The sequence below is a fragment of the Hesperophylax consimilis genome, chromosome 5 (assembly GCF_061612785.1).
Source record: "Hesperophylax consimilis isolate HC1 chromosome 5, BYU_Hcon_1.0, whole genome shotgun sequence".
In the NCBI taxonomy this organism is placed as follows: Eukaryota; Metazoa; Arthropoda; class Insecta; order Trichoptera; family Limnephilidae; genus Hesperophylax; species Hesperophylax consimilis.
This window is the reverse complement of record NC_142840.1, coordinates 24,755,597-24,775,096: the sequence shown is the minus strand read 5'-3', so window position 1 is coordinate 24,775,096 and position 19,500 is coordinate 24,755,597. Positions and strand designations below refer to the sequence as shown.

Below are 19,500 nucleotides of genomic sequence, written 5' to 3'. Positions count from 1 at the left end.
GAGTCTTATTTTATAGGATTGCCGACGGCCGGATCGAAGATTGCTCACTGTTAGATATCGACACCTTTTAATATTGCCTCACAGCTTCGGATAAACTAATTTTTTTACCCTAATTTATTGTAATTCACTGTCATTAATACTATTTGCGTAAATTTGTTACAATAGGTAAGTTGTAGGCAGTGATCAGTGTTTCCCCAAATGTAATGTATTTATAAAATAATATTTTTTTCAACAAATTTTGAGTGTTTTCTAAGAGCCCAGATAAAATCGGAAAGCTAATATGACGGGGTTCTTTTTGCAAAAAGTTCAGAACTTATAACCCAAATATTGCCACTTACTATTAAATTGAACTTGTATTTACATGGATGTTTATAGATTCTCTAGATGTTAATAGAATTGGCATAGGCAGATTCCACATGTAGGTTAATATTATTTTATTTATTTATATTTGTTAGGTATAGTAGTAGAACCTTGTCATTTAAATTTGAAAGGTCGTGAAAGGTTAAAAAAAACGTCTGATCGTTAATTCATCACTTATTTAGTGAATCTTTTGCACATCTCTATGAATCACAATTTTTTTTAATAAAAATATCATATATTTGCTTCATTTTGGTGCCGTTGTGGTATTCACCTAACTAGGTCCATAAGATAACCTGTTCAAAAGTGAGCAATCAAATTCATTCGTTATTTAAAAAAAGAAATAGAAAGACGATATTATCTAATACCTTTTAACAAATATAAAAAGAAAACATTATATTTAAATATAACATATTTTAATTACAAATAAAAGTAAAATAAACTAAACATGTTTTACATATCGCTGCTTTACATGACACTGTTATGAAATTTTGCGATCCAAATTAAATCATAACGTAAATAAATGTTCCAATTTTAACCATTAGAATAATCGAAGGTAATGTTAAAGTGTTCGATAAGCAATAGGTACCTTACAATAATAAATAGTGCAGTTATTACAATATATAGTGCAACAATGTAAGTTATTTAATAAATTGTGCAGTTATTACAATATACAGTGCAGCAGTGTAGGTTATTTAATAAAAGCGAAGTTATTACATTATAGTCCAGTCAGTGGGGGATAAAAAAGGGCTCCACCTTGCAAAAGGTTAGGTAGTAGCGATTTTCACATATGTTGTTAAGATTGGGACTCTAAAGAAAAAAAAAAGTTTTCGACCTTGGGGGGGTCGAGCTCGATCCGCCATCTTGGATTGAAGGTGCCAAAATTTGGTTTTTTCAAAATAATTGTGAAGTGGTCGTTTTTACAACCAAATTGTTTAAAGAAAACTTAAAGACAACTAAATTACCTACATTTTTTGTGGAAAGTTTTTTTTGTAAGTCTAATAGATAACGAGTTACAGCGGTTGAAAGAACAAAATTTTGACAAAAAATTGTAAAAGTCCAGTTTTCTTGATAAATTTTGTACGAACATATTACACAATATCATTTTAACTTATTTCTACGTTACAATATACTTATATAGCATCATTCGTGTACTCGATGACGTTGATTTGTTATAGTGGGATCCTAGTCTACAGCTGACTTGGCAACACTGATTGAGTCCTGGTTACAGGACGTTGCCTGGATGCTCATGTCTGCAGATGTTCTTTTCGATGAAACAATGCCAGTTCAAGTTTCACAAGAACGATTTTTAGCCACTGAAAATAACAAAGTCCGTCTGATTTTGATGCTTACAAAGCAATTTATACAGGATGATTTTACAGTTAAGCAGGCTGAAGAAGATGCTGATGAGTTGATTGTCAATACTGCGATTTCCTTGTGTTCATCATATGACGCTGTTTTCATTATTGGCGAAGACGTTGATCTCCTAGTTCTGCTGACAGCATTAGCACCACCCAAAAGTAGTATATATCTTCACAAACCCGGGAGAGGCAAAACTTTTGAAAGACTTTGTTCCGCGAATAGTGTGAAATACAAAGAGGCGGCTGAGAATATTCTGTTTCTTCATGGCATTTAGCGGCTGCGATACAACATCGTCCTTCTTCAACCAAGGAAAAACAAAATTTTGTTCGCTTGTGCAAAACGACACAAGACTCAATGCCATGATATGAATCTTCAAACAACATGATGCAACACCAGAAGACATAGCAGTTGCAAGAACACGCTTTCTTGTTGCTTTGTACGGGGGTGACATGGATAAGGAAACCTTGGAAGAAGTCCGCTACAAACGTTTCGCAAAGTCGACAACAAAAAGCAAAATCAATCTTGCCTCTTTGCCACCAACGAACGACGCTGCACGGTACCATGCATTTAGAACGTACCACCAAGTCCAAAAATGGTATGCAATCCAAAAAAATCCAGAAACTGGGGCTGGAAACGTGACACCAACGGGCTTGTTCCAGTAAGAATGACAAAGAAACCAGCACCCGAGACTTTATTAAAATTTATTTCATGCAATTGTAAAAAAGGAAGCGGCGTTGCATATAGCTGCACGAAAGCTGGATTGAAGTGTTCTATTGTATGTGGGTGCTGTAATGGTCAAACATGCTGAAATTCGCTAGAGGTTCACATCGATGTCGAGGACGAAGAAGAAGAGATGTTGTCAATGAAAGCCCAGAATCTCAGTATCACAGGCAATGAGTTAGATGATGACATTGGTGACGAAGACTGTTATTAAGTAACATAATTTATAGTAACATAATTCATAGTAATGTAACATAATTTCGAAATCTACCATAGCTGGTATATCTGTGGAGTAGACCTACTGGAGATACCACAATAAAAAAATGCGCCACGTTCTATACCTCATGGTGGTGTGGAAATGAGTTTACAAAATTATTATAATTATGTAATGAATAACCCGAAAAAATTACAAAGTTGGGAATTTCATCATTTTTTAGAAAATTATTCACATTTCCGCCACTGTAACTCGTTACCTATTAGACTTACAAAAAAAAACTTTTCACAAAAAATGTAGGTAATTTAGTTGTCTTTAAGTTTGCTCTTAACAATTTGGTTGTAAAAACGACCACTTCACAATTATTTTGAAAAAAACAAATTTTGGCACCTTCAATCCAAGATGGCGGGTCGAGCTCGACCCTCCCAAGGTCGAAAACTTTTTTTTTTCCTTAGAGTCCCAATCTTAACAACATATATCAAAATCGCTACTACCTAACCTTTTGCAAGGTAAAACTCCCCACTGACTGGACTATTATATAGTGCAGCAATGTAGGTTAAATAGTAAAAGTGCATTTATTACAATATATAGTGCAGTAATTTAGATTATTTAGTAAAAGCAATAAGCTAATAAGTGTAGACACAATTATATTGATAATTAAGTATATGGAATAGAAAATAACATTTTTTTTACAAATGCATTAAAAATATATATGTACCTACCTATATGCAATGGTTTGACAGTACCTACCCCATAAGTAAATAGTAATAAGTTTTGAGGCAGGTGGTGGTGTACCACCAGATATTAATTAGTGGGAATGAAAATAAAAAAATTAAGGAAAAAAAAAATTGCAAGGACAATTCAATAAAAATATGTAACACTAGGTTTAGTAACCACAATTTTTCTCAGTAATAATTTTATAACAATTTTCATAGGCGCTTGACATAATAAGGGAACATTCATTTAAAATTTTAAATTAGAACGGGAGTTATTCGGAGTTTAATTCATTTTTATTCTGATACATCAGTGTTTATGTATTGAAAATTGTAAGATAATTCAACCGTAATTTGCAATCAAATCTAGGTTAGGTAGGCATATATACAATTAATAAATAACTACATATTACATGTAGGAAAGTGTTATGTTTTCGTTATATCTTTATCTGCTTTCAGATACTTTGTGATTAATTTTGATAAATCCTATATCCCTCTTGAATGTTATTTTGACAATATTAAATAATGCATTCGTTTGCACAACGTCTAGAAGCATACAATACAAAGTAGGTACTAATTAATTTAGAAAAAGCGATAAATCACAAAATCTAAGATCAAAACACGAGTAAATTTTTATTTAATTTGTGACCAGTAAAATAGTAATAATTTTCTTTCTTTTAATGTCAAGCAATTAATTCGATCACCCCTAATTTATTGAAAGATTATTTCAATCAATTATGATTTTCTGTTTGCGGCTAGACAAAAAAACAAACGATTTTTTTTACTAACAATTTGTCTACTGGCAATCTTAGATGCCAATCAACGTTCAAAGCAATCATACTAGATAAGTCATATTTCATACTGAATAAATCAAGTTCTATGATTTATTGGATTTCAATTGCGAGATACAAACTTACGCAGCACTATTATTGCAGCTTTTATTGTAAATTACATATGTATTTATTTGTTTTATTTTAGGGAAATGAACAGTTTACAATGTGCTTGTTTTATACTGAGAAACCAATTATAGATTTCCTCATTATACTTATACATTCTATTTAACAATTAAACAGTATATGTATACAATTATCAGTTATAACATAGATAATTATAAAAATTCATTATAAACCCTACATATTTACTACATTCTAATGAATTGGCTTCCTTCAGCTTAGTAGATACCCATTATTTGTAAGAAACATTTTATTTTTTTAATTTATTTTTATTACAAGATAATACATTAAAAAATGATAACAAAGTAATAATGTATTAGTCCCAATGAGTTTATAAAACTCATTTCGGGAAAGACAACATTAGAAAGGACAAGGCAAATAAATAAAATACATTAAAAAAAAATAAACGCAGATGTTATTATGGAGTTCCAGAGAAAGATTGTGTTAGTCATTATAGAAACTGCTAAGGAAATAGCTTGAGATTTTGACAATGTTTTTTTGTTCGTTGCCGGAAGTTTTAAATTACTAGGTAATGTGTTATATTGTTTATGTGCAATGTATTTTAAGGAGTTAATTCCAAATTTGGCCGTGTAAGTAGATGACGATAAATGTATTTGATTTTGTGATCGTGTTTTGTGCTGGTGTATGTCAGAATTAAAGACTGGTTTAGTGTTGGTGAGTGAGGAGTGTTGAATTATTTGTAGAATGGTAGTTGTGATGTTATACTTTGGCAGGACTGTAATAGGAAGTATTTGTGTCTGTAACATGTGTATCCCATGGCAGATTATATATATTACGTACGGCTCTATTTTGAATTACTTGTATTTCAGAACTTTTTTTTTTGGTAATGGTTCCCCAGATACTAACTAGATAACTCAGGTGGGAGTGGATCATAGCATAATATGTTGCACGCAGTAAAGATGTGGGGAGCAGACCTTGGAGTCGATAAAGTACACCGGTTATCGGGGAAATTTTGGATTTTACATTCTCAACATGGGAGTTCCACGAGAGGTTAGAGTCTATGAGTAACCCCAAATATTTCGTTACTTGAACATGCTGTAGCTTTTCATTTCCAAGAATGATATTCATACCCATGTTATCTTTTATAACATTAACAATTTTTATAACAATAACATTAACATTAACAATGTTGTTCTTTCAATATATTATTGTTGTGTTATTTTTTATATATATAAATAAAAATGTAAATGTTCGCTTGTTCAAAATCTTAAATCTCCGAAAGTTCTTCACCTACTGCTTTGAAATTTTGACACAACGCAACGTCACATTCAAATTCGCCTATATTTTTATAGATATTATATAGATGTCATCTGTAAAAGGCAGAAACATACTTTTTGATAAACAGCGCCATCTGTTGGACGTAAAAGAAAAACGCGATGTTGTTTCTCTATCTGCACAGAGAGACTGAGCCACAGAGACGCGTGGCGGGGTACAGCTAGATATTTTATAATATTATTAACCCCAACACAGGCTAGTCCTAGTGAGGTTAAAAATTGAAATGTAAACAATGATACCATGTAAAGAAACAATAAACATAATAGAGAAACTCCTTAATATAAGTCATTACATATTACATCGTAACATTTTATGCATTTTGTTTTAGTTGGGATATGAATACATTTTTAATAGATATTTTATATTTATTTTGGAAATAATATTAACAAAATTTTAGTATTGCATTATTTTCAATGTATTACGCACTCGAATGAAAAAATTATCCCGTGACTATTTCGAAATGTGTTTAAATATTCTTAAATTAAAGAATAATAAAAAAAAATTAAAAAGAAACAGAGTTTTTATTTTTATAACTCTTGCAAAAGTGTATTGTTAATTTCTTAACGCCTAAAATAGATCATGGCTTGTTATTTCTTATCACCTTCAACCTTCAAATCCGGCCAGCCAAATACGGTAAAAGCTGTCAAGCTGTTTGTTGAACGAATAACTAAAGCCTTTCAATTATTACAATCGAGTAAATAGTGTTTTTTCCGGGTATTGTACTGAGTGACTGGTAAATGATGCGACACATTTAAGGATGTATTGGCAGACATATTTTCGAGAAAAATATTTATTAGGAAGTTATTGAAAAGTGAAAACATGGTAAATTACTTTAAAAATCGGTCAGAAAACAGAATAATCCATTCATTAAGTTCTGGAAGAAGGTCGGTTCGAGGAAGGGGGTTTTGGTAGGTACCTAATTATTCGTTATCTGGGTTAGCAATTAAAAAAAAATATATATATCTATATATATATATATATATATATATAGATATATATTTATATATATATATATATATATATATATTTTTTTTTTAATTGCCGGCAACCCGGGCGTTTATTTTAATAACACGATCAATATTACAAACATGAAAATAACCCGCCTCACTAGAAGATTTCTATTCTGAGGCGGGTATTGTGGGTATACATATTTTTTATTAGTTATTAATTATTCATTATATAACAAGGTACGTAGATGGAATATATAATAACAGAATAATAATTGATATTTTATTATCTTCCTTTTTTGTAACAAATTGAGATAAAGATATCCTAACGGGGATCTCTCGTGCTGAGGATTTCCTTTCTTTATTATAAAAATTTAGTCGTATCGATAATACGGAGTAATTACAAATACACAATGTAGTGCTTCTACTGAAATAATTATAAATATATTACATGGTGTTTTTTAGTGCATTGAGTGGTTTTGGTTTCAGTCTGTTTTTGGTGTCAGTATGTTTTCTATTTCTGATCTCCCTATGTATTGTATCCAGTTTATTTTATTTGAGATGTTATAATATTGAGGTAAGTTTTTGAATGAGAGTGAGATTTTTTTGTATGGATTTATTACCATAGCTTTTTACCCAAATATTTTATTTGTAGTTGCTTCTTAGATTTGTTTTTTACTATGAGATCTAGAGTTACTAATACAGTGTTAATTGTCATTTCTGATATTTTGTATTTATGAATATGAAAGAGTATTGTTTTTTAGAGTTGTTTAACTGACATGATGTTATGACGGTTGAAGACATAATAAGTGCTAGTTATTACAGTGACTTCCAGAATAATATTGAAACGGGCGGGGTTATTTTCATAACGAATATTTCGTTGTGTGCCTCATCTAGTTCTAGTTTTTAGGTCTAGTAGGTAGTTAGTTATTATCTGGAATTATTATGAAAAGTAAGATAAATTTCGGTATTAAATGAAAATAGATAATACGTAAGTACAAGAACTGTTTAGAATAAACTGACAAGATTTCAGTATGAAAAGAGTTACATATTAGTCAGCCTGTACAAATTATGTTAACAAAGAGAGATTTAAAAATCTTAAAGTTACGTGAAAATATTAAAATCCACGATATTTATGATTTATGTGTGGCTTAAGAGGAACGACTTAAATTTGGATTTGATGCCAAAATACTAGACCAATGATTTTCAAAAATGCTATAGGAAATGTCTCAAACGGATTTGTACTATTTTATTTATGTGTATTTGAAATTATGATATATAGACCATTAAAGAATTCAATTTTGCGTGAATTTAGAAACAAATTTAGCTATTTAAAAAAAAAAATAATTATTAAAAAAATAATCCTTCCCTATCAATTGGGTTAGTATGATAAAAAAAAAAACAAAAAAAAATCATCGTAAAAAGGGCATTTTGGGAAGATATTTTAATTTTTCTAAGACAAATCTGTGTTCCAACGTAAATCGGTCATTTGTAATTCAAATTAACGCCCATAAATATTTAAAAAAAATTATTTTTCGTATAACAAGCAGAGAAAATTAAATAAATATATTTCATTAACTCACAAATAAGAAGCTCATTTTCGTCAGATATTTTCCATCTCTTTTGATTAAAAAAATAATTATTCAGTTAGGTTGGGTATTTTGGCGTCAAATTCAAATTTAAGTTTTGAATGAAAAAGCCCGCGCAGGCGTTCCTCTTAAACGGATTAAATAACCATGATAAAATGCACTCTTTGAAATCGTTTTAAATTCTTCACTCATGACTTCGAAGATGAATGGTTTTGATTCAGAAAGTAATGTTTATTTTCTTTAACACTAGAGAAGTTATTGGAGCGGATCGAATGCATCGTATTTGAAAACGAAAATACATAATACATGTATATCAACATACGAGTACTTATGTAAGAACTTAGTACGGTACGGCATTTAATACGGCTGTTTTTATTTGAACATTATAAATGCAAGCACATTCACTGATTCAAAACAACGGCCACCTGGTCATGTTTTACTTTTTATATTAGCACATGCGAATGCGACGTAATTTAAACTCAATTATAAATTTTTTCAGACCAAAACTCAAAACTTCAACCGTTACAATATTTAAAAAAAATGCTTCGATTTTATCTGGTGTTTACAATTAATAATAATTTATACATTTAAACTTCGATGTACAAGTGGCTAAAATAAAATTAATATAAAACGTCAATATTTTCAGTTCACAATGTGAGATTTGATTTTTAATATTCATTTTAAAAAATGTGATTATTCATTGATCTGCGCTACATATGTAATAAATCAAGGTGCTGTAATATTTGGTACATATTGCGTACGTCATTTCCATCCTCTGGAAGAGAAGCTCTGAAATATTGGTTTTTCTGTGTAAAAATAGACAAAACGTCATATATAGTTTATTTCATATTGCTCAAAAAGAAAGAATTGGAAAGAAACGCGTTAATCTAAAACTTTAACAAAGCCATGTAAGTAGTAAACTTGTACCAACTTATTTTTATGGATTTAAAAAAAATATATATTAATAATTAAAGCAATGAATATAAAGATCAATTACTACAAATCAGAAACTATTTCAAAGATACGAAAAATATGATAACGATAATATCCGGATTCGGGGGTAAGGGATCAATAACAGATAATGGATGTAGATATATTCCAATTGTTCCGCCGATTTAAATAATCTGTGCCACGCAGCCAAAGTAAATACTGCACCGTGCTACACGAACTATAGATAAGTATACATTTTTAAATTGTAGCGCAATGTGAAAGCAAGTTGCACGTTAGTCGAAACCAGTGGACTGTGCTTCGTAGAGACCGACCGAATCTACAGTTTCAGTTTCCGATGAAACTTAACGGACTATAATATACATATTCGACCGAAAACAAATGTTTATAGGCACCCATATTCGATTTTTTTTTTTCCTATTTTTCAATTTAGTTGTTTTTTCGGTGTGTAAAATAATGATCTAATTAGGTACAGTTTTGCTGCTTAGCTCTGTGGTAACCTTTCTTAATATAGAACCAAAAAACTAGGGACCAGAATTATACCTAGTTATCTCAGACCACCATTCGGAATCGGAACGTTGCTTGAAATGAGTTTAGTTATTTTTGGTAAGCAGATCGGAATTGTAAGTTATTTCTTAACCATAACCTTTCCCATCCCCATCTCCTTCCGTTCCTCAATAGCTTCAGCCTCACAATGCACTCCAATTAGGATGCCATATCCTCACTGGCTCCGGACCGTTGGGAATCACATAAAAAATGCGGTGTTTATGAAAAATATATTTGGTATTTCCAATCACATTTTACAAAGCGGCTAGATGAAGAGGCTCAATTATTTTAGGTTAATACCTTTAATCAGTAATCATTTCTTGTAAAATGAGCAAAATATAATTAAAAATTGAAAATCTTAGAAACTTTTACACAATTTTATCTAAACCTATAAAGAACTGAAAACAAATGTTTGGTCGGACTATACAGTGGTCAGTTACTGTTCAGGAGGTTCCGCAACTGTGGGCTTTAGGCGATAATTATTGTAAATAATGTTATGAAAAAGTAAACATTACATGTTGAATCGTAAACTACAAATTACTCTGAAATGAAAAAAAACTGCCTTAAAACAGTTCGGTTCTTGCACTCATTTTCCTGCAAAGCATGAAAGAATGCAAGAAAAAATGAGGTTCTCTAACCAACATTAACTTATTGCTTGACGACAAAGATTAAAAAAAATTATCTTATTTTTTCAAAGGTTCAGTTTTTGTTACAGTTCCGGCCATATAGACCCCACGTTTTAGAGCAACTGCCAATAAATTGATTGACTGCAAGCTTTGATCTTGTTCTGCGCATGCAACAGATTGCTGCTTGATCCACTTCTGAATACATATCACCCACCGTTATAAATTAAAATACCTATCTATACTGCTTATCTATGTACTTACTTAGCAATGATTAGAGTGCCGCCACCAAGTTGATTATAGTTAAACCCAGTCTAGGAATAAAATCAACTCTCATGCGTTTTCTATTACATACATACATCACAATGTTCTTGACGCACATACGATACCCGCTCATGTACATACATCATTAATATTATTATTAAGCAAGAGAATAAATATTTATAGGCTTTAAGTATAATTTTTGATTCGTATTTTTTAATAAATTGTCCAAAGAAGCGAAGTTAGCACTCCACAACGGAGTGCTGATACCTACCTTGATGTATGGAAGTGAGGCATGGAACTGGCAAAGAAAGGATGAAAGTATATTGAATGTAGGTTGAAATGAGATATATGTGTGTTAAAACCATGTTTGATCGTGTGAGGAATGTGGAGATCCGCAAAGAGTGCAAGGCTGATGAAAGCGTAATGAGTAAGATTAAGAAAGGGACGCTTAGATGGTTTGGGCATGTAGAGCGAATGAGCGAAAATAGGAGTGTAAGGAGGATATATGATGCAAATGCGAGTGGTAGCAGAAGTCGGGGACGCCCGACGAAGACATGGTACGATCAAGTGAATCAGATACTCGAGTCGGGCCATGAGTCGGGTCAAGAGTCAGAATAATAGAGAGTATGTATGAGACGATGTATGAATGTGAATGAGGCAAGAAGTGTGTGCCAAGACCGAGTTGTTTGTATCAGGAGGAGGCGTATCAGGGCCGCTCTGGAGGAGACTTGCGGAGGCGTTATTTTTTTGTCAAGACTTCTGCCTACTAACAAATGCTCTACTGCCTGGCGTCGCGAGTCGCTTTGCGCGTTGCGTCTTTCAGTTCACACGCCCGGTGTCCGTATATGTACATTAAATAAAAATAAAAACACACATTAGATAATTATCAATAAATGAATACAGAATTACTTCGTATAATCGAATAAAATACATTACCACACCACAGGTTGCTAAACGTCGCCACTGGGTCAACATAGAATAGAGTAACAAAGGTATTTTAGATTTCAAAAGACGCCAAAACTCAAGCTGCTGAAGGCGCCATTGGCTCAGGTTCTACGCTGGTGATAATACATATTTTTATGTTCGTTTTAATCGTCATCTAATGTAAGCATGTTGATTGTCTATTCAAATATACCGCAGTAAAGATCAGTGCAATCGTAATCGTTTATTGAATTAATTCGGATATTAATAATATCAATCATAGTTCATGTCGTTTATAACTCATAATTACAGTGACTACTTTGAATAAAGGTCACATATTTTTCTGTCAGAATAAATTGCACGCAAATTTATCGATCCCGGTAAAAAAAAAAAAATGAATTTCCTGAAAGCGGCAGATCCTGGTCTTAATGCAATTGCCGTAAAAGGATTGGGTTTATTAAGATGTCTAATTATTAAACCAAATTAACTTCAATTCACTTCCGATCGTATTGCAGCTTATTTCACGTTAAAAAGTCACGATTCAGCACACGATGTTAATGACTAAAATCAGAAATTTTAGGGGGATTTTCCAGTTGTTAAATTAGTGACCTGCTCTGCTGCATTCTTTTAAATACCATACAAAACTATTAGCTCCAAGCAATCCTTCTCTTAGCCCGGTATATCAGTCGGTCTGTATCCTTGCTATGTGCGACATTGCAGCAAGCCTTGGTTTTAGACGTCGAGCACAATTTTATCAGTATGGACTATTATATTCATCGAGCAATGAGATTGTTGATGTTTTTAATTGATCATCAATCTATAATAGCACGAAAGAGACCAACAGACCTAACATACTGAACTACGTCAACCGGGAAAGTTCTGACCCACAACTAAATACTCTAAAAAACGAATTACTGTCTCGGAAGATCGGAAACAAGGAATATTAACACCAACCAAAACTAACAACCAAAACCAACAAACAAAAAGTCTCCCAATTCGGCTGGTCCCCGCGGGAATTACAGACCACAACCCTCTATCAACAAGAAGAAACAAAATTCTCAATATTGCAACTTTAAATACGAGAACCCTTAGAACCGAAAAAAGCCTACACGAGCTAGAAATAGCTCTCGAAGAATTAAAATGGGATATCCTGGGCATTAAACTTACGGCTGGACATCAATGGAGAAGAGTAGCGGGTGACAGGTCCCAATGGAAATTGTTAGAGGAGGCCTATGCCAAGAGGCAAACTGAGCTTCGGGAGAAGTTCAGAATAAAAGGCTTATTATTATATATAATAATATCTATCTGCTAAAAATTTAGTAAAAGCAATAAATACTTGGGCAATACCTCTATTAACGTACTCATTTGGCATAATTAAATGGTCTAATACAGATTTAGATAACTTAGAAAGATTAATTAGAACTACGCTAACAAAGTTTAATTGCCATCATCCAAATTCAGCTATAGAACGAGTTAATTTACCTAGAAATTTAGGAGGTAGAGGTATAGTCAAAATAACTTCTTTGAAACATAATCAGGTAGAAATGCTAAGAACTTTTTTCCATAGGAAAGCTCATAGCTCAGAAATGCACAAAATAATTTGCAAGGCAGATAGAAATATTACACCTTTAAATTTATACGATGAGAATGCCAACATTTTTATAAATCCCAACCAGGAATTATTAGATTCCTGGTCAAATAAAATTTTACACGCAAAACACTTCAATTATCTCAACCAAACGTATGTTGACAAAATTAAGTCAAACAAATGGTTGAGTATTGGAGAGTTGAGCGCAGAAATAGAAGGATTTATGCTTGCAATTCAGGATAGAGTCATTAATACTAAAAATTATAGAAAGCATATAATCAAAGATACAAATCAAATTGATGATTTGTGTAGAAAATGTTTGGCTTTTCCGGAAACTATAGAACATATTATATCGGGATGTTCTATATTAGCACCGTCCGAGTATACATTTAGGCACAATCAAGTTTTAAAAATAATTCACCAAAATTTGGTAATTAAACATAACTTGATTGACTGCCGTAATGTAGTACCATATTATGAATACGAACCAAATTCATTTTTAGAAAACGAATTTTATAAAATATATTATGATAAAACTATACTAACAGACCGAGCGATCAGTCATAATAGACCCGATATAGTTTTACATGACAAAATTAAAAAAATAACTTATATCATTGATGTTGCTATTCCAAATTCCTGTAATATTCAAAAATCTGTTAGTGAAAAAATAAGAAAATACACAGATTTAGGAAATGAAATAAAAAGAATTTGGCATTCTCAGACTATAAAAATATTACCATTCGTTATTTCGGCTACTGGCATTATACCTAGCTCTCTAATTAAAAATTTAGGCGTATTAGATCTATCAAAAAATTTATATATAAAGATGCAAAAGTCGGTCATTTTGAATACATGTAGGATAACAAAAGATTTTTTAAATATTTATGTTGAGGGATCAGTAGGATTTATAGGCCCTGTTAGAAGTTCTACCGAGCCGAACCCTCTGATATGAAAATATCTGGAGACGGTGAATTTTTTTTCCCATTTGATATCTGGTGATTTGACGTGTTGTTGTTCTTGTATTGTTTTGTATTTATTTTACTTATATAATGCACTTACATAGTGTTGATTGACTAGCTGATCATTTGTGGAAAAGTGAGTGGAAGGGTTAAGTTTTTCCTTTGGGGAAGACTTAACCCGGACAACTAAATCGGAAGTTTAAAAAAAAAAGGTGTTTATTCCGGTATGTGGGGAGGTTAGTGCAGTCCCACACATTCCATATAGAGATACAACAAATTATATAATCAAAAACAAAAAGATAAAACAGAAAGACAAAGAAAAGAAAACAGAATAAATTGAAAATAAATATAATAGTCTGGTACAGTGTTTTCAGCGGTTTGTTCATCACAACTTCATGAATAGTGCATTGACTCCAGAAAAAAAACTATTTAAAATTAGTGTCCACACAAATAGCATTATTCTGATTAGAAGTGGGGAACATTATCAAAAAATCTACTCATATTTAAACCCGCCTAAAACATTTGACATTTTGAAAGCTCTCGATCTTCCGATAACAGTAGAGCGCATAGGTATACCTCTCACGTAGACGGAAATTTGGTTCCATATAGAAAAAAGGTGCAAATTCTTTTACTCAAATCATACATCGTTTACAACCCATGTACGGATTATGTTACAAGCCACGATAAGCTCGACAGAGGTTGGCTAAAATCTGATATATCGGGCTTTGGCTTTGTACACCGTCTGAATTTTTTTTTGCCTACTTGGCGTACACGCCCAATAACACGCTAGTAGACTGACTCTTATGCTGTTGTTCAAAATTAATCAAAATAAATATCAGATAATTTCATGTTTTAGCAGAAATAAAATAAATTTTATAAAATCAGGCGCATATAAATAACGTAATGACATCCCGACAACGAAGCGTTTTCGTAATGGGTCCATTTTCTTTTTCAATGCATATTTATGTAGGGTGAACCGCTCGTTGAAAATAATACAAACAGAAACACGTCCGCCGTATTATGCTGGTTTTTTATGATGCTTTTACATATTGTTTATACATAGATATCATGGTCAGTACTGAAGACAAAAAATGGATAATACATACTTCCTGTAGGCGAGCTTTGATTTGCTGGATGTTTAGCCTCATTAGAGATCGTTGGTAAAAAGTAGTTTGGCTTAGTAAGAAACTCGATCAGCCTAGAAAATTGGCGTGGGATTTCCATCATCCTCTTGATATTAACTTGTTTCTAAATGGTATTAGTATGCACACACACTTAAATGCTTTCACTAGTGTGTATTCGCTATGAATCTTTTTAATAATACCGAACAACTCTTAGGAAATTATAAAAGAAATATAATTTGAGAATGTAAAGGGCCTTGTTCGATGATTGGAGATGCCAATGGATTGCAGTCCAATAGTACGATGTGTTGTTATTTTTACATTCACTTAATGGAGTGGAGATGGCTACTAACACATATAATTACCTACCACTAGTCTGAAACAACTGCCATTAAAAGAATGACCATGAAAGAAAATATATTGCTGCAAAGGAAGATATAGTGCATCACGTTGCATTCTGTTCAGGATGCAATTTACGACATTCACGACTACTTGTAATAGTAAAATTTCGTGATTTTTATTAGTACTAATAATCGGGTTATTTATTATTTATTGCGTAGTTTTTGATGGCAAAGATAAAATATTTTTGTGCACCTACGCGTCGTGATTGTCGAATTAATTTTGGTTTGCAATAAATTAAATTCGCTATTAACTACTCGATTGTTACACAAGGCTAGGACATATGGGTCAATCGAATAAGTCAAAAAAATGATTGCTTCCACCCAAGAGAAAACAAGTGCCCCTAAAGTATAAAAACTGTAACCTTTGGGTAATGTGACGAATATTACAGATTACAGTCAAAGTGGGTTCATATAATGTACCTACATCTTATATTATATGAATTGGCAAATTCCATACATAACAACAATATGTTCGGCAGTTATGCAAATTCTTATTGGAGTATCTACAAATTAAGTAATTCCTAGCAATTTCCCGTCGTGTTCGGCATAATTTGAATATTTACTACTTACGTTTCGTCAATCACGAGTTTAACTTGGTCACGTTTTAATGGTTTACTGTTAACGCTCAATTTGATCTGTAACCACTTGAAAATATTGGTATCGGAGGCACCAGACGTTTATCTGGAAACTAGATGACCAATTTTATTTTATTCTAGGTACCTACTTGAACCCATTTTTGAATAAAATTTTTCAAATTTTTTAGAAACTTCAAAATATTTCACGCTGAAAATTGTAATTGTGATACCTTATCGAAAGAAGGTATCGATAAAAATATCGATTTAATAGATTTATAGGTGTGTATATAAATGTGTATACAAGATAAAATAATGGTCGTAAATGCGATGTTTGGCATTTTATCCATACGTACGAAATAAACATTTAATTTGAGGTGATTTTGTCTACATCATTTTTCTTTTTTATATTATAGTAATGTATAGATTCTATGTCCGCAAACTGTAAAATTCACCCGCCATAACACAGGGTCATCCCTAGCATGGAGGGTGAAATATCACAAAAAACCACATGTAGTCTCTAAATCGTGTATCAATAAAATAAATTAATTAATTAATATGAAACATTGGGCAGGGCCACAATATTTTTGTTTTACGCGGCCGATGAAAAACAAAAAAAAATGTTGTCGCCCCGTCTCAATGTCCAATGAGAACTTTGTTTTAATTCCACCATTTGTTCAAATTAAGCTTCATTCTGGTTTTTTTAAATCTGAGTACTTAGTATAATAACTTTCCTGAAAAGGTTTGAATAATTACATAATTATAATATCAAACCACCGGTGTTTTTCGGTAAACATATTTTTTGTAATGTCTATGCATAATGTTTTTTCTTGGTCTCCCTCACCAGATAATGCTGAATATGTTAATAATATATACGTTGGCGGTAGGAGATGTTGTTACACAATAACTTATAAATTATTTGGATTGCATATATTTGGAATCACATGATGTCAACCCATGTGTAAAAGGTAATAACCACATGTCATCAGTAAAGTTAAAGCAAATCAATGCGTAGGAAAAGTAGATATTTTGGCAGAGAATAATTAAATTCAATGCCGCCTCGATTTTAAATGTCAACTCCTTTGCAATCCTCGCAGATTTCTGAATCAACGTATTGTCGTGTGAATCAGATCATTTATAGAAAAGCGTTATTCATTTATACGTGTTGATTAAAAATGTATTGAGATCATTCAAGATTTTAAAATGTTAGGAGATAAAGTTTTCCCAAATTGGGTAGTAATAGCACCATTAGATTAACTATCACAGCATTAAAAACATCATGATGGTATAAAGGAGAAAAATAGATTTTTTCTTGTAAAAGTTAACTTTTCTCACAACAGGTTTGATTACAAGTTTAATCGCTTTAAGTTAAATATACTTTAATGGGATTAAAAAAAATGTGTTTTATAATTTTCAACCATAAAAATAGGAGATTTTTCCGTGTTATTACATAAAAAATATTATTTTTAAAAGTATTCAAGGATATTCTGAAAGATATTATGTAAATGAATACATGCATTTTTAATTTCTTTAAATGTAATTACGATACAATTAACACGTATAAATATTTAAAAAAAATAACATATCTTGTTAAAACATTTTTGAGAGCAAAGCTCGTGTAAAAAAGGCAGAGAAACGCAGGAAAGCAAATTTTTATTAATAAAGTTTTCAGAAATGAATTAATTTATATTCATAGCGGAGCAAGAGAGCAAAATAAATAACAAATAGAGGTAGCAATAGGTATATCTAATATTATCTAACATTTAAAAATATAACACTATTGTATATAAGTATTCAAAATTAATAATTTAATAATAATTATTATATATATGCATATAATATGTTATAAGTCGGTACCTAAGTCCCTAGCCATATGTATGTACCTACCATTTATAACTTATTATTAATAATCATTTTTTGTATTTTTTCAGAAATGCTGACAAAATGAAGCTCCACACAAGGCTCATTTTTGCAGCATTACTTATTTTCATCGCGCATGCGCACTTAGCCGGAGCATCGCCTGTAAGTAACATTTCTGTTTTATTTTTAATACGATATTTCATTAAAAATTCTGAAACTAGCTTAAATATTATTATTACTAAGATCTCGAATATTTAAAAAGTATTAAATCAATTATATTAGATATTAGACCAAAATTTTAAAGAAAGTAAAATGCTGAATATGAAATTTAATCCATGTTGGATAAAACCGGTTGTAGCCGTTTCACATGAGAGTGAAAACAGATCGATACATATTTTGATCTTGGAACTATAGAATGAATTTAGAAACGTGTTTAGTAAACAACATGCCTATGTATGCGTGGGTGTTTGAATGTCAAAAATAAAATACTTTCAGTTCTTGAAATGCGTCACAAAAAAACATAAAAATAATAATATGATGATCACATGTGACGTTTGAGGATGTACCCGAAAAACCTTAACCGGTGATTCCTGAGTTTATTTGGAGTTAAAATGTAGAAGGCATTTTGGTTTCTGATTAATTTTTATAATTTATTTTCTTTAAGAATGCCAGATATTTGACTGTTGGGGTAACGAAGAGTGATCAGTGTGTGAAAAAAAACATTAAAACTAAAAAAAACATTCGGCATTCTACATTTTATATTCAAAATATACTCAGGAATTGTCAAAGTTTATCGGGTACCTCCTGATACACCATGAATACAAGTGGCGAATTACGAACTACTCCAATAAGCACATATAGATAATTACCTACCAATTGTAGAGAGGTCTTTGTATTTTACCGTGAACACCATAAGAGAGAGAACCTACTTTGTATTTTACCGTGAACACCATAAGAGAGAGAACCTACTTTGTATTTTACCGTGAACACCATAAGAGAGAGAACCTACTTTGTATTTTACCGTGAACACCATAAGAGAGAGAACCTACTTTATGGATTTGTGGTATCCCAATTATTATGATTTGAAGTGGTATGGCAAAAATAATGAGGGAAGGGATCAAAAATATTTCAAAAGAAACCTTATTTTCCCAGGTCAGTAAAATATTTGCTCAATTATGACAGGTTGTTAAATTGAATTAAATGTATTATTTGGTATTTCGGCAATGGTCTCATTACGTAAGTAAGCAGATAAGCCGAGGCTGTCCGTTGACGCAGGACAGATTCCATGATATTGATTAGTTTTAAGAGCTTTTACGGATGAAGGTTTCTAAAATGCTAATTATGACCTTCACAGTCTAATTTAAGACAATTTCTCGCATTTAAATCGTAGGCTAATAAATGTTCGTTAATAACAAGACAATTCTATCAGTGATTTCTAAATCAGATTAATAAATATTGTTATTAAATCAATTTTTAATTCCACATTATGAATATGTAAGATAATAATATGTGCGTATTATGCAAATGTGCAAATATAACAAAT

The 19,500-nt window shown here is 31.6% G+C and overlaps 1 protein-coding gene across 4 annotated transcripts in view; it reads left to right on the top strand.

Moving 5' to 3' along the window:
• The window catches only part of LOC149423684 (uncharacterized), a 137,146-nt gene that overhangs the window by 8,997 nt on the left and 108,649 nt on the right, over window positions 1-19,500 (top strand). For all 4 annotated transcript variants that reach the window (XM_089631740.1, XM_089631737.1, XM_089631739.1 and 1 more), the window contains one exon: window positions 18,029-18,119. In XM_089631740.1, the coding sequence (XP_089487866.1) occupies window positions 18,029-18,119 (91 nt within the window). The remainder of the gene's footprint in view (window positions 1-18,028; window positions 18,120-19,500) is intronic.